The sequence below is a fragment of the Podarcis muralis genome, chromosome 3, assembly GCF_964188315.1.
Source record: "Podarcis muralis chromosome 3, rPodMur119.hap1.1, whole genome shotgun sequence".
Lineage (NCBI taxonomy): Eukaryota > Metazoa > Chordata > Lepidosauria > Squamata > Lacertidae > Podarcis > Podarcis muralis.
Window position 1 is genome coordinate 16,606,685 of NC_135657.1, and position 24,699 is coordinate 16,631,383.

General features: G+C 40.2%; 1 protein-coding gene across 1 annotated transcript in view; it reads right to left on the minus strand.

Moving 5' to 3' along the window:
• Window positions 1-996: 996 nt before the first annotated feature.
• SOS1 (SOS Ras/Rac guanine nucleotide exchange factor 1) overlaps window positions 997-24,699 on the minus strand; it is a 43,809-nt gene continuing 20,106 nt past the window's right edge. The window contains exons 10-22 of the mRNA XM_028724962.2: window positions 23,664-24,319; window positions 19,597-19,678; window positions 18,002-18,124; window positions 17,018-17,121; window positions 15,340-15,562; window positions 14,714-14,833; window positions 13,359-13,521; window positions 12,626-12,743; window positions 9,482-9,654; window positions 9,084-9,200; window positions 8,673-8,937; window positions 7,897-8,015; window positions 997-6,362 (exon numbers count right to left, since the gene is read on the minus strand). Coding sequence (XP_028580795.2) covers window positions 5,868-6,362; window positions 7,897-8,015; window positions 8,673-8,937; window positions 9,084-9,200; window positions 9,482-9,654; window positions 12,626-12,743; window positions 13,359-13,521; window positions 14,714-14,833; window positions 15,340-15,562; window positions 17,018-17,121; window positions 18,002-18,124; window positions 19,597-19,678; window positions 23,664-24,319 — 2,758 coding nt within the window. The 3' untranslated portion in view covers window positions 997-5,867. The remainder of the gene's footprint in view (window positions 6,363-7,896; window positions 8,016-8,672; window positions 8,938-9,083; window positions 9,201-9,481; window positions 9,655-12,625; window positions 12,744-13,358; window positions 13,522-14,713; window positions 14,834-15,339; window positions 15,563-17,017; window positions 17,122-18,001; window positions 18,125-19,596; window positions 19,679-23,663; window positions 24,320-24,699) is intronic.

Sequence of the window (24,699 nt, forward strand, 5' to 3'; positions counted from 1 at the left end):
CCTCCAGACTGGATTATTGTAACTCGCTCTACGTGGGGCTGCCCTTGAGACTGACCCAGAAACTCCAGCAGGTGCAGAATGCCGCGGCGAGACTCCTTATGGGGTCTTCGCTGCGAGATCATATCCATCCGGTACTATACCAGCTGCACTGGCTCCCGGTGGAGTACAGGATCAGGTTTAAGGTGCTGGTTTTAACCTTTAAAGCCCTATACGGCCTAGGACCCTCGTACCTACGGGACCGCCTCTCCTGGTATGTCCCACAGAGAAATTTATGGTCTGCAAATAAAAACATCCTAAAGATCCCAGGCCACAGAGAGGTTAGGCTGGCCTCAACTAGAGCCAGGGCTTTCTCGGCCGCGGCTCCAATCTGGTGGAACGCTCTGTCACAAGAGACTAGGGCCCTGCAGGACCTGACATCCTTCCGCAGGGCCTGCAAGGCCTTTGGTCAGGGCGCAGCCTGACCCGCTCCTCTGGCAATCTGCACAGAATTTTGCTTGATGGTTGCCATTAATTTGATTTTAATTTGATTTGATTAATTTTATAATGAATGTTTTTAGAATGTCGGACTATTTTGATTGTTGTTAGCCGCCCTGAGCCCAGCTTCGGCTGGGGAGGGCGGGATATAAATAAAATTTATTATTATTATTATTATTATTATTATTATTAAGTATTAAAAGTTACTGCAACAGCAACATAGCAAAATACTCCGTTTAGCAACAAGTTGGAGGTCAGATGGAGCGAGACTACTGAAGAATGCAACCACATTGTCAAGACTTGCATAGCATGGTATAACTTTAGCTCATCCTACGCACTTAATTATTCTGCAGTGGTAAATTTATTTGCTTCCTGTGTTAGGAGTGCATCTGCACCTTTGCGTGGTACCCTGATACTCTTAACTGTGGGTGATCTTTATAGGACAACACTACACGGAACAAAATTAAAATAATGCAGCAGGCTCACAGATATGTAAGTTTTTACATATACAAGGATAAACACTTATAGGATATGTAAGGCATTTTTATTTATTTTTTATGAACAGATCTCTTGAATGCCAAAAAGTAACAGCCACTATTAATTTTCACTTTAAATGCAATCTGAATACCATTGCAGACATAGCATACAAAGCTGACCTACAGACATGATTAGGTACACACATAGGCCCATAAGATTTGCCAGTTTAGGATATCACCACTTCAACCTTAACGCAGCTGGATTGGACTGCCATAGCTTCTCAACCATTTTAGCAAAGTATCCATGCCATTAAACAAAAGGCAATACGTTTTAAATATACAAATTATTAGAATTCATCAAAAACACAAACCTGTACACAGAGAAACAGAAAGTTTGGTTTCTAAATTGGCCAAATAAGAAATGCGACCAATAAGAGAATCTACCGTGTTTCAGAAAAAAAGAACCCATATTTTTTTAAAAGGCACATTTGGCAGCTACTGAAAGTTGCATACACATCTGGCACAAGTTTCCCCCCCTTTCGCCTGGGTACATTACTGTTTTACAAAGGTCTCGATGTGCAATTCTGCAGCAACTGACTGCTTAATGCACTGTTTTGCTGTTAAAGGCAAAAGGGGAATTTGCTCACAGTTGACAGAAAAAAATATGCACTTTAAGGTTTTTTGTTTTAAAGTAACAAAATTAATGGCAAAGGCATGAAAATTCACCCCAAAAAACCCAAGTGCTTTTGGCTTAATACCTTTCATCAGCAATAGGCCTGCATTTACTTTTCATTAGCAGAGAAAAATTATTTAGCTCTTCAATAAGTATGGAAAGTGATCACTGATCAGTTTAAGAGCACAATTTACAGCAGCTGTATGTGAGTTACCTCTTGCACCAGAGAGAAAACAGCCAAAGAGGTTGCCTTGTTTATTTCTCCCCTCCCCCACTGTTAATTAAAAACCGGTTTTATATTACAGCAAGCTCCTCCCTTTCAACCACCAAAAATGTAGGGAATAGCAAGGATTTAATTTGTGCATTTTTTTTGTGTACACTGAACAGCAAGCAGGCAAGACACAATGACGAGAAAACATTCAGACAAGCTGACACGTTCCAACAAAAACCATTCAGGAACTTATCCAGCTCTAATCAAAACCACCCCAAGCAGCTCCATCTACACTGAACACTACTAACCTTCAATAGTCTCTAAGTTGTCATAGCAGTGAGGCCAATTTTTATTTGGAGTCATGGTGGAACAAAAGAATGCTTTCTTGAATTTCTTAGGAGACTACTTCCCTCTTCTTATTATTCTTTTAAAAAACAGACACCCAAAAATTCTCCAGGCACCCCTGCACAGGTGCTAATTCTGCATCTCACCCTACAGAGTAGCTTTTCAGGGAATGGAGGGAGCGCCTACAGTGGTATGAGGGGTGATGGTTAAAAAAGCCCAGGTATGTGCATGCCAATTTGGATCTCAGTCAATTTTAAATGTAGCAGACACGACTTATTTGCAAACCTACTCAAATTCTAAGGTAGAGTTTAAAATGGAAAAACCAACCAACCAACCCATGAGTTTGAGCAACTTACAGGCGCATGTGTGTATGACAGCAAGCAGCAGCAAGACACGGCAAAATGAAAAAAATCCCACTCTGGTCAAAACATGGGCATCAACTTCCTGCTTACAGACTCTCAAGATTTCCCTCTCACTTTATTTATTATACTGCACTTGGCACATTACTTCCAGAGAGTGAAAAGGCAGTTTACTATCAACCTCTAACAGCCAATTTGCTAGAGGAACAAGTTTTTATTTCCAAGTCTGGGTGAACTGCATGTCAACCACTTGGTTCTATATAACCAGTACTTGGATACCTCTCCATTCTTCCTGATGTTCAGTTATGTAACATCATTTCTATGGGGTTTATATTCCTATACAAACAGATATTGAAAAATAGTGTTTTAGATTGTCTGGTGGAAGAGTTCTATGTAAGTCAGAAGTCTGCATACACAAATATTTGACCCCAAAAAGTTTATTTCCTTTCCTGCTTTGTGACTTTCCAAAGTCTTGATTGAGGTACTAAAATTATACAAAGTAGTTTTTTATGGGGAATGTGCTAGCAACTCATTGGGATGGATTTTGAAATATGCAGTGAAGTTTACTTCTGAAAAAGCTCGCCCCTTCTTGTAGAACATCAAAAGGTGGGATAGCTCAGTTGGTAAAAGCATGAGACTCTTAATGTCAGGGTTTGTGGGTTTGAGCCCCACATTGGGCATTGCAGGGGGTTGGTCCAGATGACCCTCAGGGTCCCATCCAACTCTAATATTCTATGATTCTATGAACTGCATAACAGATGTTTTGGGTGAGCACAAAGTAATTCTAATCAAAACAAACATTTTCAGTGCTTAAAAACACAGCACATTTAACACAATGAAAGTTGATTATGTTAAACAAGAGGCCTGAAGAACTACACACACTTTGCACATGTACAACATCCGCTTCAGGGGATCTGGGGAAATTTTGCACACACAGATTTAAAATTTGCACTTTTTATAAGTTCTGCTGACCTAAATATTTTACTTCAGCTACCATAAGAGACCATGAAGCTGACAGACAGCCTCAATGGAACAAATGACTTAGTTTCTCTTAAATGGCTTAAGCCAATTCATCTTGGATTAAGTATTTTATTTATTTAAACTGTTTGTATACTGCTTAATTATCGAAGTATCTGGGTTGTATCAAGCATGATAATCTTAGCAACTACGGGGCTGCTGGAAATATTAAGTGAACATCATTTCCCCACTCAAAACAAGAATAAGACAGATCTGTACAAAACGTTGCTGCTTGCAAATGCTAAATGGATTTATCAAACTATAATCCCGCTCCCACTTTTTTCTGGAGTGGATTGATTAGGGAACTTTCACTCTGTAGGCATCTGCAGTATTTTAAAGTTCTTATGGACAGGAGCATTACCACTACCTTTAGTGTTACAAGAAAAAAAAATGTATTTAAGTAGGGAGAATTTTCTCAACTTTCCCTTAGCAAGTTCAGTCATTTAAAAATATCTCTAACCCTCAGCTGGGCTCAACTTAACACTTGTCATAGGCTAGCATTATACAATTTTTTATCTCAGAATGCCCTTTTGTTTCTGCATATCGTACATGTTAAGAAGGATCCATTTAATGCAGGTTAAATGAACATTTTCCTGAAATGCAAAGACCACACTACATAATGCTGTAGAAGTGTCTTAGAACAGTAGGCTTTCATGGTGATACGGTCCTCTACCATCACTGTTCCAGTGACATGGCTTTCTCGATTACCGAAATGTATTTTGGTTTTCCAAGGAGAAAACATCCTATAAGAGTCTTAGCAACTAAGGATACAATACTGCACCATTCACAAGTCCTAGTGTAGTAGAAAGGATTAAAATATCTTCAATAAGTGGCATGCATTACTATCACAGTACAAGAATCAGAAGCGCAATTCACAGGTCTATGGCTAATCCAAGGCAAAATATTCATGTAGATTATTTTCTTTCAAACATTTCTGACACGGTCAAGATCAGTTTCAAGGTTTAAGAAGTTAAACAGAGTTTGGAATTCTGAACTGTATTATATGCTTGAGATCCATGTTAAGCACACAGATGTTCACTTCCAAATCACCCCTAACACACATTTATTTCACATGCCAAACCCTTGGATTTCTTCTAAATTTTTTCTTTACAGACTAAAACAATGAGCAAGAAAGAGAGGTGTGTACCACAGCATGTGTCTCCTCCTCAGTGCTTTAAACTGAAATGTACATTTAGAAATGCAATAATTTAATATATGTCAGCCAGACAAAATATCTGTATCTTTATTTCAATTAAATTAAAAACAATTTGCAAGTATATTTATGCAACATTCACTATATACATATGATTTATTTATGCAACTACAAGGCAATTCTATGGGTGCTGATTATTCATCTACCTACTGCTAGTTAAAACATGGTGATAACTAGGGAATATGGCCAGCGGATCATCTTTTGCATTTTCATGGCATAGTCTCAAAGATGTTGAACTACCAGCCATTAAGTGGGTTATCAGTAAACCTTAAAATGAAGACCTAACCTAGTCTAGATTTAACAGTCTTCTAAATGGAGAAACAGATTCAACTCTGACAATAGCATTGTTTTGCAGTTTGCATCATTGGTGTCATTCATATAAGACTTAAATCTCATTTGTTTAAAGGCGGTTAAAAGTTAGGCATTCTGTTTACTGGCAAAAAATTCTTTTTGAACTGGCACCATAATATTCATAAAGGAGGAGGAAAGTACCTCTTTGGTGAAGCCTAGGTACCCATGTATTACTAGTAACAGTTTGTAAACAGGACTGCAGTACGGTGCTATGTCTTAGCTCTATGTTGGTTCAGTTCAGTACCACAGATCTTCCTCACAGTCCAGTTCATGATTTGAAAGCAGGGAATAAAACAAAAGAAAATTAAGAAGACTATCAAGTTCCCTGTTTGAGATTCTTTTTTTAAAAAAGTGCATAATATTTTTACTCCAAGAACTTACATCATGGCGGACAGATGAATACAGGACTATGCATTTTATCCCTCACAGGACGTTACACAAAGCACAATGTCTGCTTATTGGCCCAAAGAGATCTGCAAATCTGATTTCGGGTACATTCAGGTGTCCACTGACTTTAGAACAGGGCCCTGCATACTATACTAACAAACAGCAACAGTTTATTCACGATAAAGGGCCTGTTATTAAGATTCTATCTTCTTCTTTTTGTACACCAAATATCAAACGTAGAGTCTTTAGTGTTAGGAGCAACACAGCTCAACTCCTTGGTGCCCACAAGGTACAGTGCATCTATTGCCAGCAACAGACATGGCACCAGGGAAAGCATTCTCTCTCAAGCACAAGGGAGAATTCAGGTGGAGTGGGCATTCTCCAGCAAAGGGGGTCCATCGCGGTGCATCAATGGATGCGTGGGCTCCCTTTTGTAAGTTTTTGGAGGAAGCTTTGGGATATGTTGAGAAGTGCTTTGCCGAGGAGGAACAGGGGGCCCAGCAACAGAATGGAGGTCCGTATCTTGGGGTATCAAAGGAGGTGATGGCAAATGCCTCCGGACAACGTGAGGAGAAGGCGTCTGGGGGGGAGGCGGAGTAAATGGAGACGGACTGTTGGGAAAGAAAGTGTTGCCCAGTTCACTTTTTCTGCCTAAGGGTGGTGGCTGGAGATGGAGAGGTGAACTAGAGAAAACATCAGGAGTTCGTACAGGTTCTCGAGGTGGCAATACAGGTGGGCTTTCTGGAGGGTCAGAGATGGAGGTCCTGTCTGGCACCGAGTATCTCGGTGAATAGATTTTTGATGTCGGCTGCCGAGGAGGGATTGCTGGTGGGCTGTCCAGATGTGCAGAAGAAATCTGAAATATAAAGATTTGTTAGGACATAATTCAAAGACCTCAATGTTGCACTGGGGAACAAATATGCCAAGACGGTACCTCGCAAAAGAGGGCGAAGACACTTTGGACTAATTCCACCTGCAGAGGTGAGTTGAGAGAGTTACCCAATACAGGTTGTTCTCTTTCGGAGTAGAAAGAACCCACACAGCACGTCTAATATGAATTATCTTCAAAGGATTAGAGAAAGCCCAAAGCAGGAATGGCCAATCCTTGGGTTGTGGACATAATCTACTACCCAAAAGAACCCACCAATTTTGGTAGCAGCAGCAAAAAGAAATAGTTGGGTGTGCAAAGCGCAGTGCTGTGATGGAGGAGACAACTGCCTATCCCTTCAAATTTGTCTCTGGAATGATCATTTGAGCAACGGGGGCAATGACACCTAGTCCTCAGCTGCTCGGCATGGAAGAGGAGGGGCTAGGTGCCTGCCTACCTGCCTGTGAGAGTATGCACAAGTGTGTGTGGGATGGCCAGCTGCACTGCTAGCTTGTGGCCCCTAGAGGATGGATGTGGCCTTCTGGCCAGAAGGGTTTAGCTACCTCTGGTCTAAAGGCTTTCATTTCATCTTACTTCTAGGAGTGCTCCTACAACAAGATTCCAACAGAGGACAAAAGCTGAATGCCCACATAAAGGAGAAGGTGTGTGTGTGAGGGGGAAGGAGGAAATAGGAGAGGGTTGTCAGATTCTTCTCTATTGTCCACATCTCTTCCAGAAGCAAAAGATGGGAAGAGGAAACAGAATCGGGCTGGATAGGTAGGAGATCCAGCACAGGAGATGGGAGCCCTTTAATGGATAAAGACAAAGAGTTGCACTAAAGGTGTTCCCAGGTGCAAAAACGTATAAGCACAGGAACAAATAGGGTCACCAGTGGCAACCAGAAATTTTATTTTTTACTAAAGTTGTTATTGTTCCCCCTCCCTTCCTCTTAAAAAAAAGTTATCCATTTGGATGGGACCCAAACTAGTTCTCCCATTGTTTTTGAAGGCGCATACCTTATTGGGTCTTCTTTTTTTAACTTTCTTAAAGCTGCTAGTTGTGAGTATGGCAGCAGGATCCCTACCTTTTTCAAACAGCCACTTAAAACTGAAACTGCAGGAACCAGAGCACCAGGAGCTCCAGGAGGTGGGAGTGGATATGGAAACATTGAAGCAGCTTTAAATAGCCCATTCATGCTGTGCCTTTACATTAAAATTAAAATAAGCCCAACTCATTTATCATTATAGATTATAGGTGGAGCATAAAAAACCCAGAATGTTTCCCTCCACACAGTGAATGTTAACTTTTGCTGTCACCTTGTATAAGAATTAAATGAAACTAGGTTGTAAATCTGAAGCTCCATTTATTTTAAAAGGCGGAATAAACCGTTTCGTCTGTGGGGAGGCACACACTAGTGGTCTTTTGTCTTTAAAGGTTGTGAGGGTGGCAGTGACAGCAGGCTCTCCCTCTCCACTGTATTTTCATCTTATTGTTCCTGCAGAGAGAAATGCGGTGAAATTACCTTTGAAGGAGAAGATTCAGCAGGAGCAGATTCTGGACGTCTCCGGGGAGGAATAGGAGGGGGAACGGTAATTTCATCTGAGCTTTTTGGAAAACTTATGGAAGACACAGAAGCTGACCCTGAAAGTGTATGAAAGGTTCTATGATCCATCTCATTTGAATTTTTCTACTTTTCTAGTACTTTAACAGTAAATTCTAAACACACAAGTACAATACAGCATATAAAATGTATGCCTCTTATCTATAAGCCTCCTCCTACTAAGTTCCTGAGGAATCAGGATTTCTTTTCACAAACAAAACAAAGCAGCTTAAGCCAAAGAGCTGCCAATGGCTGTGGTATTCCTAGTGTTGTATCTTATGTTTTAACATGCCCTTGGACCATGGATTGATAAAGGCCAGGAAAGAAACAAAATGAATTAAGAAAATAAAATAATTGTCACTGTTACTAGCATCCTGCCATGTACAGGGTGAGTCTTTTAAAAGACCTCCCGTGGAACATGTGTACTCCATATCCACGGGGCCTCTTTTAAAGGACTCACCCTGTACAAACAGCAAACAAGGCATTCACTTAAAACAGTACATCTCAGTCTTCCCTTTTCAATCATGGTTTGAATTCAATCAAATTTAAGAAAACCGTTTTCAAAATACAAGCATCAACCAAACAAGTTCCTGTGGTTTGGCACATAACAGCAGTATCAGAAAACATGCCCACATGCGACACAGGCCAAACAACTTAAAAAAGGAGAAGAATAGCCCAATCCTTGCTAGAGCACCTACTTGAATGAAAAGGGGTGGAGGGATCAGAGTCAAAGACACTGCAGACATCTGTGGTGCTGGAAGTGGACGATGGAGGAGGTGGGGTGAGCGGTGTTCTTGGAGAGTTTGGTGCAGAAGCAGCACTTTCTGTTTCACTCTCAGGGACACGACTGTAACTGATTTTTCTTGGCTCCTGTTGCAGAGGTGTAGGGTGTCTCATGGTGCCTGGTCTTGGGTTTGATGGACGAACACCCGGAGATTTGAGAGAATAGGTGTACTTTTTGGGCTGCACAGAAAACCAAAAAACACTGTTTATATGAAGAACACTGATAGTTTTTACTGTAAAATTACTTACTTTTTTTCTATTAAAAAGTTTGTGCCGCTCCAACTGTATTTTATAGCATACATTAACTGAGAAATCTAAATACTCACAAATCTTGGGGGTGGCTTGACGTTACGTGGCTCTATTTCTAGAGACTTGTTGAACAGATAATCTGCAAACTCTTTTTCCATGCTATTTCCCATTGGATTCAGATTTTCAAAAAATTTCTGAAACCCAAAATATTCAGAAAGATTAACACAGAATCGACAGATCTGTTGAACAGCAAAACCAGATTAAAATCAACTCTTATTTGATGAGGACATGCTCTAGAAGTTGATAATTGAGAAATAAAAGGACTGTAGAGTTGGGAGTCAGTCTAAGGGCTGAAAATAAATTCAGGCGTAATAAAATCAGAACAATACCCTGGTCAGCAAAGGAGCTTCAACCTACAGTATAAGTATTTCCTCATGGAAGCTGAACCTGGATGAGCAAAAAAACCCCTACTTACTCTGATATCAGCTTCTCCTCTTAGGCAGTATGGCTGGTTTTGGTACTGTTGGATCTCCCCTGTTATCTCAGCCACCTTCCTCCGCTTACTGAAATTGATAAGTTCTTTCCCATGTCGTTTGAGAAATTCAGGATTGCCTTCTTCCGTTTTCAAGATGTTTGTTAAATAAATTCCTACAATTAACGTCCAAAAAAATTGCAGCTATAAAATGGTTATGGTCTTTCAGTGGAAACCTAGAATTAAGGTTAGAGCTATAAAGGCTTTGGGAAGGTTGAATTATGCACTTAAAATTTTTCTGAAGATCCAACAAAGGGATTCCTGATCTCCTCTCCTCCAAGCAGATGTGCCTGCTGGCCTTGCTGGTGCTACTTACATGGGGTGAAACAAAGTCTGGGCTTCATCTCAACACATGGTTAACTAACCTTGGATGGTGGCCAAAGGGCACTGCCCACTTAATGTTTGTTTGTGACCAAGTGATTCTAATGAGAAGCTACACCTTTTGCCACCTGCCTCTCTACCCATCTCCACATCCTCCTTCAAAACTCCACAGAGCCTCCTAACCCTTTCCTCAGCTTTTTGTTACTAGCTTCCAGACTCATGGCATGCACCCACCCACCCTCTTTGAATCTCATCCTCGTTTTTTTTGGCCTGCCATTCTACCAGCTCTTCATCTGAAAGGCTCTCACTCAATAATAATTTTTAAAAGACAGTCTATCCATACCCCGCAAGGCTTACAATGCAACAGACCTAACACAGAATGAAAAAGGAGGAGGGGATGGAGCGGGTGAAGCAGGTACCAGGACAGGTTACAGTGTTCTTATAACAACCAGCTGGGGTTTCAACTGTTCAGGGAAAGGAGGATGGAATGGCCCTGCTTCCCTTCTCTCTCTCTACTCTGCAGCCCAATAAAATGGCTGCTGCTAGTAAGTGCTGAAGGAGAGAAAGGCTGAAAGACTGGAGGTCTCACAGTAGAGCCAATGGAGTGACCCTACTTCCCTTCTTTCCCCTTACCTTAAAGGCCTCCAAGTTCCTTCTCTCTCCATTCTGATATCTTTTTTTGTATCTATCCATGATTTTCACTCCTCCAGCTCCATCACCCTTCACTGACTTCTAGACCATCTGTGATGTTACCTATTTTCCTCCTTCTTCAAAACCCACAATTTCCATGAAGCCTTTGGTACCACCCCATAATCCCCATGCCCTATCACCAAGGCTACGTGTATGCAACTGAAACAGTAATACAGTGGTGCCTCGCAAGACGAAATTAATTCGTTCCGCAAGTTTTTTCTTCTTGCGAGTTTTTCGTCTTGCGAAGCACGGTTTCCCATAGGAATGCATTGAAAATCAATTAATGTGTTTCTATGGAAACCGCTTGCCAGGCTGGCGGTGCGGAGAAGGGCTTTTCTCCCCACCGCAAGCCTTCAGGACAGGTACGGGAACAGAGGGGAAGGCGCGCAGCGCTTTTCCTCTGTTCCCGGGGCTTGCGTGGGAGGAGGGTTTTTCCTCCCCACCGCCAACATTCAGAACAGCATTCTGAATGTTGGCGGTGGGAAGGAAAACCCTTCTCCCACCCCAAGTCTTCAGGACAGCCTTCTGAAGCCGGGCGGCGGGAGGCGGTGTCCCCGCCCCACCGCCCGGATTCGGAGCATCCTTCCGAAGCCGGGCGGCGGGAGGAGGTGTCCCTGCCCCACCGCCCGGATTCGGAGCATCCTTCCGAAGCCGGGCGGCGGGAGGAGGTGTTCCCCCCCCCCCGCCGCCCGGCTTCGGAGCATCCTTCCGAAGCCGGGCGGTGGGAGGAGGTGTCCCCGCCCCGCCGCCAGGCTTCGGAGGAGGTCCGAGGACAGTGGGGAAGACGCGCTGCACTTCCCCGCTGTCCCAGAGATTTCCCTATGGGCTTTCGTCTTGCGAAGGAAGCCCATAGGGAAATTCGTTTTGTGAAGTGCCTCCAAAACGGAAAACCCTTTCGTCTAGCGGGTTTTCCGTCTTGCGAGGCGTTCGTCTTGCGGGGCACCACTGTACATTCCTTTTTACTACCTTCCATTTGGTGTGTCAAATTTCAGATTATAAGCTCCTTGGGGCAGGGCTATGTGTTCTTGCAATCCAAAGCATAATGTGTACTAATGTCATTATGTAAATAAATAATACAGTACAGGTTTGTAAACAACCACTTTCCTGGCTGCCTGCAGAGCATATAAATTACCTCCATGCAACTAGGCAGCTATTTTCTAAAACCTGATCCTTTTAATCTTATAAATAGGAACGCTCACAAAATAGTTTGGTAAAAAATGTGCGTGAGAAACTTTATGGATTATTATTATCATTAATATTAAAATTCCTATACTGACCTTCACCCAAAGATCATAGGGGTAGTTTACAATATAAAAACAGAAAACATATACCATAACAACAAACCAAAACAATTATACCCCCTGCCCATTTAAAAGGCCATGGATTGTTTAATTAGCCAAAGACTTGGAATAAGGCTTGTCTGACATCTAAAAATATGTAACAAATGCATCGGGCGAGCCTCCCTGGCTTATTTACAAAGCAGATCTAGTATTCTATAGTTAGGTGTTCTAGATTTAGTATTTTCTCACCACTACTGGAGAAGGGAAAAGGAAAGAGGAAAGGAGAAGGCACACAGGCACAATGTTTGTTCTTATTAGATGGTTTATTAGACAGAGATCCTTGCACCTGAATCAGCCTGCTGTCAAAGCACAGTCAGAAAGTATCTTTATCAAGCAGAGTATAGCACAGTACTAAAAAAAAGCACAGAGTAAATTGGAGCACTTTATCTGATCTCCATCCCTTGATATTTCCCTGGATAAGCTAAAACCACAAAGTACACTTCACAAATGCTTAGTGTTTCTAAATGCGTTAAATACTAATTTGTATTAGTACCTAACACATGAAGATAGCTGAAAAATCAGGTCAAGGGTTCCAACTAAAATGTAGTGAAATTGTGGATTTGATATTGAACAGGGGGTAAAGCTTTTGAAGTTGAAATACTGATTCTTTGAAATGCCTGGCTATTCCAAACAATATAGCAAGCTCCACTAATATATTTAAGAAATGGCTTCTTAATAGTTCTGTGGCTTATCAACATTTGTGATTTTATATTCTTCAAGAATAAATCTTACTTACCAAAGAAAGGCACACATGGAGGATTAATAGACCTGAGTTTTGCCAAGTATTTCTTATGATGGTCTTCACTCAGTTCATGAGCTTCTTCAAAAATCTTTTTCTGGCGGCTTGGGATTTGCTGAAGATGCATAAAGAAAGCTGAGACATGGACAACTACAAACCACATGTTATCAGTGATCTCAAATTAAGGGCCAGTCAAAATACGTAGATTCACTTGGAGGGTTCACTCACCCCTTACATATCGAAGTGCTTTTCATATCAAAAAATGGGTTATATTATGTGTGGCACTGGGAAGTGCCCTTGATTTTTTGCTCTATTTTTCAATTGCTCAGCTTCAGCCCCACTTTCTTGTGGAGAGAAGAGACACTACTTCTTAACATGATGCTTTTCCACCATGGAGATAAACTCAGTCTAGGGAATATATGCAGTTTGCAAATGGGAACATGATGCACAAAGGAACTTTTGGCAAAATAAACAAGATGTCACAGTGGCTTCTTACCCTTGTACATGGGACAAAACAAACATTTGCACTGCATTTTGTAAGTGTTTAATGTAACCCTAAAATTATCTCTATGTAAAGAAAAATGTGTGCAACAGCCTACCCAGTGCTCATGCTGAAGACTGAAGAAAAAGAAAAAAGTGGTTTTGGTTTAAATGTTTTTGTTTTTTTCAATGATACTTTATTCAGCAACAGTTAAAACAATTACAGTTTCTAGATATACATGTGACTTACCTCAAAGGTATGATCCAGTCTGTAAATAGGTGCAGAGTTCATAGCACTGACAACTTCAAGAACACCATTAAAATTGTTTAGTTCTTGGAAAACTTGCAAGATCTCAATTATACGGCATACTACAATTACTCTTTCCTCTAGGTTTTCTGTTTCTATGATGCATCTAAATGTACAAAAAGATGTACTTATCAGTACAAGAATGTTAAAAAGCACCAATTTAATATAATTTTATTTTGACAAGTGTGACTTAATGCAGGGGTTTTCAAACAGCTGATATAATTACTGAAGCCAACTTCTTTTCTGAATCCAAATGGGAAAACATTATATGTTAAACTTGCACACCAGTAGGAAAGTAAAAGTCTGCCTTCAGAAGAGCCCACCTCTTGTTTCTGCATGATCAGGGCACACACCTCTTGACAGGAATGAAGCAGTCTGGAGAAGTAAATCTCATACAGAGCTGCAACGGACCATCCGCTCCTATGGAGGGAATTCTACTACCTGATAAACAGGAATGACTGAATGATCTTATCATGCCTGATGGAGAGATGCAGCCAAATTAATGGCCCTGAGAGGGAGCCAAGGCAGCAAGATTAGAGAAGTGAATCATGAGACATGCAATAGACAGGTTCCTCTATCAGCAGCTCCACTAAACTCAGACGAGCCTTTAATTATTTAATTTCTCAAAGCCCAATTTCAGGATTACTAACTCAGTCTAAAACCAGTGCATAATTCAAAGAATATACTGTCTTTCAATTCTTATACTTCAAACAACTGAGAAGTTTAGGAATTATTGTTCTTGCTATAATTATTTCCTTCTATGAAGCTCCAATATTTTGCCAAGTTGCAGCTCAGGGATGATGTTGCATGCCAAGGCCCCGTGATCCACAATTCCCTAGTGGGTAATAAACACACGGACAAATGGATTTGGTTTATTGTTTACAAATGTGCGCAGTTTGGATTAGGCATTGGGTGAAGCCAGACTGTATCTCGACTCCCGCCCATCTGCAGGCAGTCAAACTAAGGGTAAACCACCAATATGGGGAGCCCGATGACTTACATCAAATAGGGGCACCCTGAGGGATCCCCATTGGGGTTGTTGCATGGTCCAACCCCACATCCGGGCATCAGACAGAATCCACACCCCCAGATCTCTTTAACAAGATACCCTTAATAAGGAGAGGCAGGCAGAGGCTACAACCACCCCTCCATCCAAACAAAGTCTTACCTAATGCCTTTGGCTGGGTTTTTTTTGGTCATTCTAACAAGACTCCTATCTCGGGTCTCAGACTCTGTATGGACCTGGATGTTAATATCAATATTTAGAAGTTCTTAGTCAAAGCACTTGAGCAACTTACTTTTCAAACCACAAAGTAAGATTTGTGGTATGTCGTATCATCTTGAGCAGGTTAGGAGAATTGATTTCCTTATCTTCTTTTGTCCATACACTTCCAACCAGCTCTGATGGTTGCACAGCTCTACAAATTGACAATAAATATAAATTACAGAGAAAAGGCTATCATTTTATGGTCAGTTAAGCTACTACTTACATCTAGATTAACAAAAATAACTAATAATTCTGAAATCAGAAAAAAAATTTGACTGCATTTTTTTTTTTTGCTTTGTAGAATGTCATTGTTCTACCATCTACTTTTAACAACCAATTCTCTCCATCTCCAGTTAAATACTATATCTGTGGATGAGGTTCTGGAAGCTTATAGCTTACAGCTTACAAATCTTGCTTTCATAATATGTTTTTTAACAGTGAGCTCCAAAATGCCAACATATGAAAATAAATTATCACTTTACTACCTATATCAAATTCACATTAATATATACTAGAGTCACAATTTGGAACATTGTTCCCTAAATGCAATATGAATAGCTTTGCTAGTAAGAACTGAATGCAGAAATGACCAGGACCGAACACTACATTGCTTGAATATTATGATGTAGAAGAGAATAATATTGTTTTCAGAGCTACCTGTAAAGTTCAGATTCAAGTAACGTGAGCTGTCGAGCAATTTCTATTGGATGCAACGTAAGCAGGTCAAATGTTTCAATGTGTCCTGGCTTGCTAATATGCCACTCAATTGGAGGTGGTGAGCTTTCAAAAGTAATATTGTGACTTGGCCCAATTGCTTGTGCTTGCTTTTTCCTATGGATTATCTTTGTAATTGACTCAACCCATTTCTTCATAGCTTTACCTGAGAAGTAAAAGAAAAATACATTCTAGCATTTGAATAATAACAAAGTTACCTAGTAGCTAGAAACATTCCAATAATGAAAATGCTCAGTTTACCTACTGGGAGAACAGTTGAAGACAATGTGAGAAATTCAGAAAATGAAACCAGAGCCATCTGGTCTAGCACCAACAGCCAGATGCAACCAGGAAACTCACAAATAAGGCACGATGCAGACTGTCATCCCCTTTGTTCCCAGCATTTAGTGATAAGGCCTATAATATCCTGTTTCTGAACATGAGGCCCCAGACAGAGACCTACATTTTAAAATGCCTAATCCTTTTGCTTAAACCTAGCTAAACTAGCGATCTTCATGTCTTGTGGTAATGTATTTCCTAAGTGTTGTATGTCGCTACCAGAGAGTACCAGCTTGTCCCCAATCCCCACACCCAACCACACACTATCACCTTGGCTCTAGCCAGAAGAGACTGAGAGAAGACAAGATAGCTATCTTCAAATATCTGAAGGGCGGTTACAAGGAAGATGGAGCAAGGGTGTTTTCTCCTGCTCTGGAGGGTAGGACACAAACTAATGGCTTCCAGTTACAAGAAAGGAGATTCTTAGTAAACATCAGAAAACTTTCTGACAGTAAAAGCTGTTGGACAGTGGAACGGACTCAAAGTTGAAAGAGAGTGGTGGACGCTCTTTCATTGGAGGTTTTTAAGCAGATGTTGGATGGCATGGCCATCTGTCATGGATACTTTAGTTGAGATTCCTACATTGCAGGGGACTGGACTAGATAACCCCCAGGGTACCTTTCAATTACAATTCTATTGACAGGGAAAGCGAGTGTCCTGGCCCTCTGTACAGTGGCCTGGAAACTTTTGGAACTGCTAAAGCCAAATATCCTTCATATCCTATTTCAATCACAACAGTATTTGTCAGTAGCTTAGAGCAGTGTTTCCCAACCTTGTGCCTCCAGCTGTTTTTGGACTACAATTCCCATCATCCCTTGCCACTGGTCTTGCTAGTCAGGGATGATGGGAGTTGTAGTTCAAAAACAGCTGGAGGCACAAGGTTGGGAAACACTGGCTTAGAGAGATCCCTGAGCTGTTAAGTTCCAATCAATACCAAAAGATACCCACCTACAGCCAAGCATCTAACTGTCCAGAATAGCCCAGACAACCATCCTACCCTTTCTGCACCTGGAAATCTTCCTTCCAGTTGCTACCATAGTCTTGAACAAAAACTAGAGGGAAATTGTTTTTTTAGTCCTAAAATCAGTGTGACTTTGAGATCAGTCTTGCTGGCACATGCTCAGCCTGAATGACTCTTGGATCTCCTGGCTCAGGGTGCCCATTAGTGACCTTTGCCCTGTAAAGTCCAACTGGCAAACTGAAACATCACACTTTAATAAAATAGGTACAAAAGAAAAAGAAGCAGATCATGCTAGATCTTTGCAATAATCAAATCAAATACCTCTGACAGTGCCAATGAATTCTTCCAACCGTTGCAATAGATCTACATCTCTCTCAAAATCATAGAAGTGATGCTCCACCCAGTGCCGGCATACATTTAGAACTCTACAACATATTAACAGAGATTATACAATATTTTAGGACAAGTTTTATATGATATATTTTTTGACAAATAGAGCTGTAGGGCTGGTTTCATTTTACAGCATATATACTGTCCTGACTCCCTGAAGAAGTGCCATACAGCTGTCAGGATCCATGCCAAAACTCCTGTCTGATTTGCTGGGCCTCGAAACGGAGGACTAGAACACTGAGTTCCCCCAATCTCCTGTCCAAGCTCTGGTAGCTGGGTAATAAGTGAATGTGCGCAGTGGTAGCAAACCTAGCCAGAACAAAAGGTCAAGTTGATCCAGTTTATGTCTATGGTCATCCTCAAGTTCTACTACCAATTAACATTTACTATGCACTTAAATACGTTAAAAAGTATGTCTCTCAAGGATGAATTCTATCTCCCCTCTAGATTGTAATGGCTGATGCATCATCTAGTGGAATTAAAATGGTGAATAAACAATACTGAATACGATACACAATATTAGGGGATATAATGTTCTGGAAAAGGCATGGTATCACTGAATTAAGATCTGTAATGAAGAAAATATATAAGCAACAATACTATCAAGCGAAACACAAGGTAGATGAAATGCCATTTCTGAAATATTTTCAGATAAGGCATATTATAACTACATTAATAAATGTAGCACAGTTCATTAAGAAATCACACAAACTTTGAGGCATACATTTCAAATAAAGACCAGTCGTGTGGAACTCTGGATCAGAAGTGGCTTTTTGAAAGTACAGTGGTGGGAAGGTTGAAAAGCTCTGGTATATGCACAGAACATTGTACAGTCCTTTGGATCCCACCCACTGATTTTAAAACCTGGGATCTAAATCTAAGTAAGATGCAGTTTACACACTTAAGATTACTTACCGCAGCTGTACAGGTTGTATATATTCCTTCCTAAATCTTTTTAGCTCTGCGCTAAGAGGTTGATCTCCATTCTCCATAGCTATGCGGTCTGCTTCCGTTGGTTCAGGTTCTGGAATTTCAAATCTAATGTGGAATGGTAATGTAAAAAGTAGGTTACTAAACAGGTATTTAACATTTGCAATAAACAATAAGGAATAGGACTAACATTCTTACATTTTATTTAGGGAAGTTCCATTCAGGCAGGAAAGGGAAAGGCCACAACCCCTATAAAATTTCAAGCTTTTCAACTGACACAAGTATAATATACCCTTAAGTGTGATTGAATAGGAAATATACTACAGTGGTAGCAATCTGAGATTAAATAAATTCAATTTGCAAAGATGCAGGCATCTGTGGTTTGACTTCACCCCTGGAGGTGCACTCCATTGTCTCTTGAGACAGATGGGTGTCAACACAGGCATCTGACTACTTAGTATGACATAACTGAATAGCACTTGTATTTTACACATTAAATGCAGACAACCCTCAATTTATGTGGGGGTTACAGTCCGGACCTCCCTGCGTATAACCAAAACTGTGTATATCAGGAGTACCCTGGAGGAGTGAGTCACTCAACAAGCCCCACTGTTGCTCAGGCATAAGCCAGAGGGGGCAGCGGGGCTTGCACAGCTGATGCGCAGGGAAGCTTCTTCCTTACACATCAGCTGAGGCAGTCAACAAGACCCTTCCGCCTCACGTGAGTTAGGGGGCTGTAGGGTTTGCTCAGCTGATGTGATATTAGGTGGGGAGGCTCTGAGGAGAGTCTCCCCATGAGCTAGGAGGACTCTCCAGGGTGATCCCCATTACTGGATCCACTTTTGGGTTCCTGGCACCCCATGTGCACAGTTACATGCAAATAGAGCACATGTGAATGGGAAGTTGCCTGTACAGTGGTACCTTGGGTTACAGACACTTTGGGTTACAGATTCTGCTAACCCAGAAATAGTACCTCGGGTTAAGAACCTTGCTTCAGGATGAGAACAGAACTTGTGCTCCAGAGGCGTGGTGGCAGTGGGAGGCCCCAGTAGCTAAAGTGGTACCTCAGGTTAAGAACAGTTTCAAGTTAAGAACGGACCTCCAGAACGAATTAAGTTCTTAACCTGAGTATCACTGTACCTCAAATTAAATATATGTTTGATTTCACACACATTAAAGCAGTCATGTGCTGTAACTTCATTTATTTAGGTATGCATGTAAAGCACAGAATTTGGAATTGAAGATTCACACTAAATTAGGAAGAAATTGTTTCCTATGAAATTTGCATTTGGGTTTTTCTTAAACGCAAATCTGTAAAGAAATATGGGTTGGCTTCAGGTTTCCCACGGACAGAGTTCCACTGATGGGACTTCTCTATTAGAGGAAGGGAGAGGCAGCAAATTTTAAGTCTCCCTTAACTTCTATTCTGGAGGTATTGGACAATAGCCAGGGTGTGCTTAGGGGAAAGGGAATGGGAATTGGCATAAACCCTTTGCATAGGCTAAAAGTGTTATTTTAAAACTCATCTCAGAAGAAGGGAACCAAAATTACAACACAGTATTTCAGAAAAGTCCTCTTACCGTTCTATCAGGAGACTCAGTAATTCCTGAGGCTTGCAAAAAGATCTATATGTTGTAAGAAATGTTCGAACAAAGTTGGGATCTAGGACAGACAAAATAAATATTTCACTATATTGTTATAAATTGTTTAGACAGCTAGTGAAAAACTCTAAGTGTTAACTTCAGAAGCCTCAAACTCTCAAAAATACAGTACGAATAACTACAAAAAAGACTTCTGCTTCTTTACAATTTTACCAAGAGACAACTCTCCTGAACCAGAAATCTTCTCTTCCTCTCTGGCAAGTTTACACTGTTTTTAACTCTGTTGTTTCCAAATTAGAAGACAAGGATCAAAGTTGTATATTTTAAAGTGTCCACTGCTACCACATCTATAGTGGTTCGAGACTCTTGAAGGGTTGAATTTAACCATCATGGTTCCTTCAGACTGCAGCAAGAGAAAGTCAAGGCCTACCGCACAGCACATGAAACAACTTGAATGCAGTTACCCTAACTGGTGTGTCTTCACATCTTCCTTGATGCACTTGGTGAGAAAGAATGAGGTGCAGGGTGGAAGGTGACCTCTAGCTCTTTGGGTGAGCTTTGTAAAAGCCTTCCCTGACCAAGAATGAAAAACAGTTTGGGATTTGGGGGGAAGTCTTGCCTACCCAATCCCAGAGATGGGACCTTTCCTGTACCGAATTTCCTCCAACCTACAAGGAGAGAATAAACCTTATGCACCCCTTTCATATAGCCCTCAACCTCTCAGACATGAATTCCTCTCACCCTTAATCATGGGGTTCATTGTGCATGCACCAGAATCACTTGGGGTTAATTTGACCTGGAGCACAGAAGTAGACTTTAATGGAAGGAGGGCATCAACCCAAGGCCCATTCTTGATCAGGGCTAAGGGGTTACAGGGCTACTGTAACTTCTGCCCCAACATTAGAACAATGTATTTACATACACTAGTCAGTATGCACATTTAGTTATAAAACTCATACCTTTCTATCACTTTGTTTGATGTTACTTTACAGCAAGTTCAATTTTCCTACTAAATTCTTTTCCTGCAATGACTTCATAGAGCCAAGGAGTTGGTTAAAAATACACACACACAGTTAAGTCAGGATGTCTGTCTATGTGATAAATCTCTCCTCAAGCAGGAATTTTAAAAAGCCAAAAGAACAACAACATCTAAAAAAATCATAAATAACCATTCCTGAATGCGTTAAGAAAGGAAATGGACACTATGCTGACGCACAAGCATTCAACGTATCAAAGCTCTATAAATAGAACAGCACAACCCTCCAAGAGAAAAAAAGTTGCAAGCTCTTTCAAAACTGGAAGGGCCAAATCAGGAAATGGAAATGAACTTTTACCACACACAGAACTGTGAACAGAGGCCAAAAAAAACCAAAGGCTTTGGGAAGATGTAAAAGTTCTGTCAAATAACCAATACTGAATTTAAATGCCATTTGCTCAACCTGGCCACTTTTGCACCACAAGGAGCTAATGGTCCCAATTCCAACTTCCCATTCATTTACACAAACTAGTTACCAACAAAAAATATCCCTGTATATGGGGTAGAATTGAGAGGGCCATAGCTTCTATATCAGGTGAGCCAAGGCAAACCCACCCACCTTCCCCCATTATGATATAATTGCAGAACCCAACCTTTTGCAAAAGGACTTCAGCTGACACAACAGGACTTCTCCTCCAACCTGCAGCTCCCTGTGTGTCTCCAAAATCTGTGATGCGGGGGTCCTCCAACCCGCCAGATCAGGTTTTGAAGATACACAGAGGCTGAAATGGGGAAGAGAGAAAGTCTTGTTGCAGGAGCTGAATTCCATTCTGCTTGTCCATGGACAGCATTGGACGCAACTGTTTATTTTTTATTCAATCTATTAGTTGCTTTCTACAGGGAATCTCAAAGTGATTAACAAAAATAGAATTCCAATAATATAAAATACATGTTTATTTTAAAACCAGAACACCACTAAAAGTGGTTAAAACATAAAATCATAAAACAAATAGCTCCTCTCCTCAACAAAAGCTTGATCAAAGACTTACCCAGTTAAAGTACAAACAGAGCAAGGAATTAGCATTCAAATGCTTAGAAGAGCAATGCCTTTGCCTGGTGCTGAAAAGATATCAATGTCAGCACCAGCTGATTCTACTGGTGAGAGCATTCTACAAATGGGAGGACACCACTGAAAAGCTTTACTATGGTCTGTTGAAATGATAATGAGTTTATTCTATTTATCGTGCCGATTTGGTAAGAATAAACTTCAGCATTTAATGCTGAGGTCCACTAACCTATGTATAACGATATTATTTTTCCCAAAAGTAGTGGCTTTATCTGTTAGAATAGCCAATAGAAACAGCTAGAGAAAAGAAACAGTTGATATAGAAGCACATACACTACTGATGATTTTAAGGAATCATTAGTGATGGAATTTAGATCTTTTAATGACTAATTTAAGCAATTTGAAGAGAATGTGTTTGTTTAGTTAGAAGAGGTGAAAAGAGGTATTGATTCAAGATTTAGAACTCTGCAACTCAAAAAACTAGGTAGGGAAACTATCCAAATATATTAGCATATTCATACACAGCAGTTTTTGTTTACTGTTCTCATGAAAAAGAACTGGAAAAGGTATCTACATTTTTCTAGGAACTCAATGGGACTGTGTGCATGCTTCATTTCTGTAGCAGTGGATGCAGAATTCAGCATCTTGCTTTTTCATTTTTTAAAAGCTAATATCTGGCCCTTTTAGTATTTGGTAAACCTTGCAAAAGCTTCAGAAGCCAGTGTAGTGGATGAATACGTTTCTCAGTAGATGCACAAGGAATAGCTTAAGCATGTTTACCAGTCCCATAACTAGCAAAATCACAAAAATATGTGTATCTATGCTAAAATACAGATTTTGCACAATTTATACATGACCTAAAACCATTCTTTTAATTAAAGCAGAATTTGGATTGGGGTTCCGAATTCCTTTTAGTATGAAATACACACAGCCCTGTATACAACTGTGGCATATTACGAATACTGCATAGCAAGTGCTATTCCTGTAACTATATTCTGCACCCATTAGCCAGAAAAAGGAGAGGAGAGAATTCTACATAAAAGTCCTCCTGAATACAATTTCCATGGATTTAACCTTCCTCTCTGAAATGAAATATTAAAAGCTAGCATGGGGAAAAACATCCTAAGTCAGATGAGCATACCCCCACCACTATCAAATGCATCATGCTTTAGCACAACATTTAGGGTCAAAGGTGTTTCTCAACTATTTTGTAAAGTGGAATGGCCTTTAGGATATGTGGACAAGTTTAAATAATTAAGATTTCCCCCCATTAATATACTGTAAGCAAAGCACATAAAATAAGAGGTGAACCAATTGCATATGAGGGTACCTTAAATAAGTTTAGACGTTTGCATTCCAAGGTCCTTGATTCAATACTTAACTGCTATATCACAACTTGAACAAATTATAGGTAATGTTTTCAATTTATTTGAGACTACCTGATTCAAGTGATTTAAGATAAGCATATTCCTCTATCTAAAAAATAAATTTATTAATATGGTCTTATATATTCATATTAGCACTATTACAAAACAATGTTACAAAACCACATTGTTACACATAAATACCCTCTCTTCTGGTAGGCAGCTGCTGAAGTTTATAGATGTAATAAATTTGTCCATACTATCTGTTTATGCTTCTGCATGTATACTAGTACAACTGACATGACATTTCAATTGAGTCTGTTTCCTAAAGAACGGCTCTATTTCTCTATAGGTTTGTTAATGTTAACAGGATATTAATGCTTATCAACTGGATGTATGCCTTTTGTTCTTTAGCTCAGAGATAAAATGATCCAGCATCTGAGCTACTGGACAGGTGTAACTAGAGGCATAGTCACTCAACTCAAGGATACTGCTAAAAGTTTTTTTACAAACTGCCACTTTTATCAGAAACCTATACCACCTTGATTCTCTGGGTGTATGGAAGATAGAAGATACTAATAAACTAAAATTCACACAAACATAAATTCAGATATTTTAAAGACCTGGAAAATTTCCTTACCAGCATACATGTGGTATGTAAGTCTCTCAATGAGTTTGACAACAGTGCCTGCCTTGATAATAGGAATTCCAGATTTGGGCTGCATGTTTTCTTCAAAAACAATATTCTCTTCAGAATCAGGTTCTGCAAACCTATAAAGCTCAGGACTTGGGAATCTCATCTGTTCCTCCTTCTCTTCTTGTAGCATTGTTACATCTAACATTCGCTCCAGGGTGCTTCTATACTGTAAAGAGATCAAGGCTGCCATCCAGTTGTTTTTCTCTTCTGCCGATTTTGCAGCAAATATAACACTGTTCTCATCTTTCAAAATTATTTCAAAGGCGTGTTTGTACTCATTAGTGTCATCTTTATCATTGATCTGTACCTTCCGCATGAGAAACTTTTCTTTCAGACGATATTCTGCATTGCTAGCACCAGGCAATCTTGGCTGGCCATGATTTGATTTGCAACAAATCATTAAACCATCAAAGAGAAATATATGTCTTTCATGCTTGGCACCCACACGTGTGAGAGTCCCCTCCATTATAAATTCATTGCAGCACTGTCCTATATCTTTACCCTCCCAACCATCAATGTTCTTCTGGATCTCGTTCATTTTCTTGATCGCTAGCTGCTTTCCCTTCATTTGTTGACTATAGAACCGGCATGCAGATTCACTTTGAAAGAGAAACAAAATGACATTAATTCAAACAGCAGCTGCACATACTAGCAGAAAAATAACTAATGCAGGCTTACTTTGAAAACAATTAGCCTGAAGAAGTATTCAAAGTATGTTCCACGAGCCTGCTTCAAATGTTCCAGACTTGAAAGTGTTATGGTCACTGTTAATGTTTAAATTTATATGCCTAATACAGAATTCCAGTTAACCAATCAATTTTGATCAAACAGTAAAGTGGCAAGTAATATTTCCTGATTAAGACTGTAAGCATCTGAAAGAAAATCTGACACGACACTGTTGTTTACTTTAAATACAGCACATGCTACATCAAGAGTTAACAGAAAAATTGTTAGGCATTTCAAATGGTTCTGCATGGTA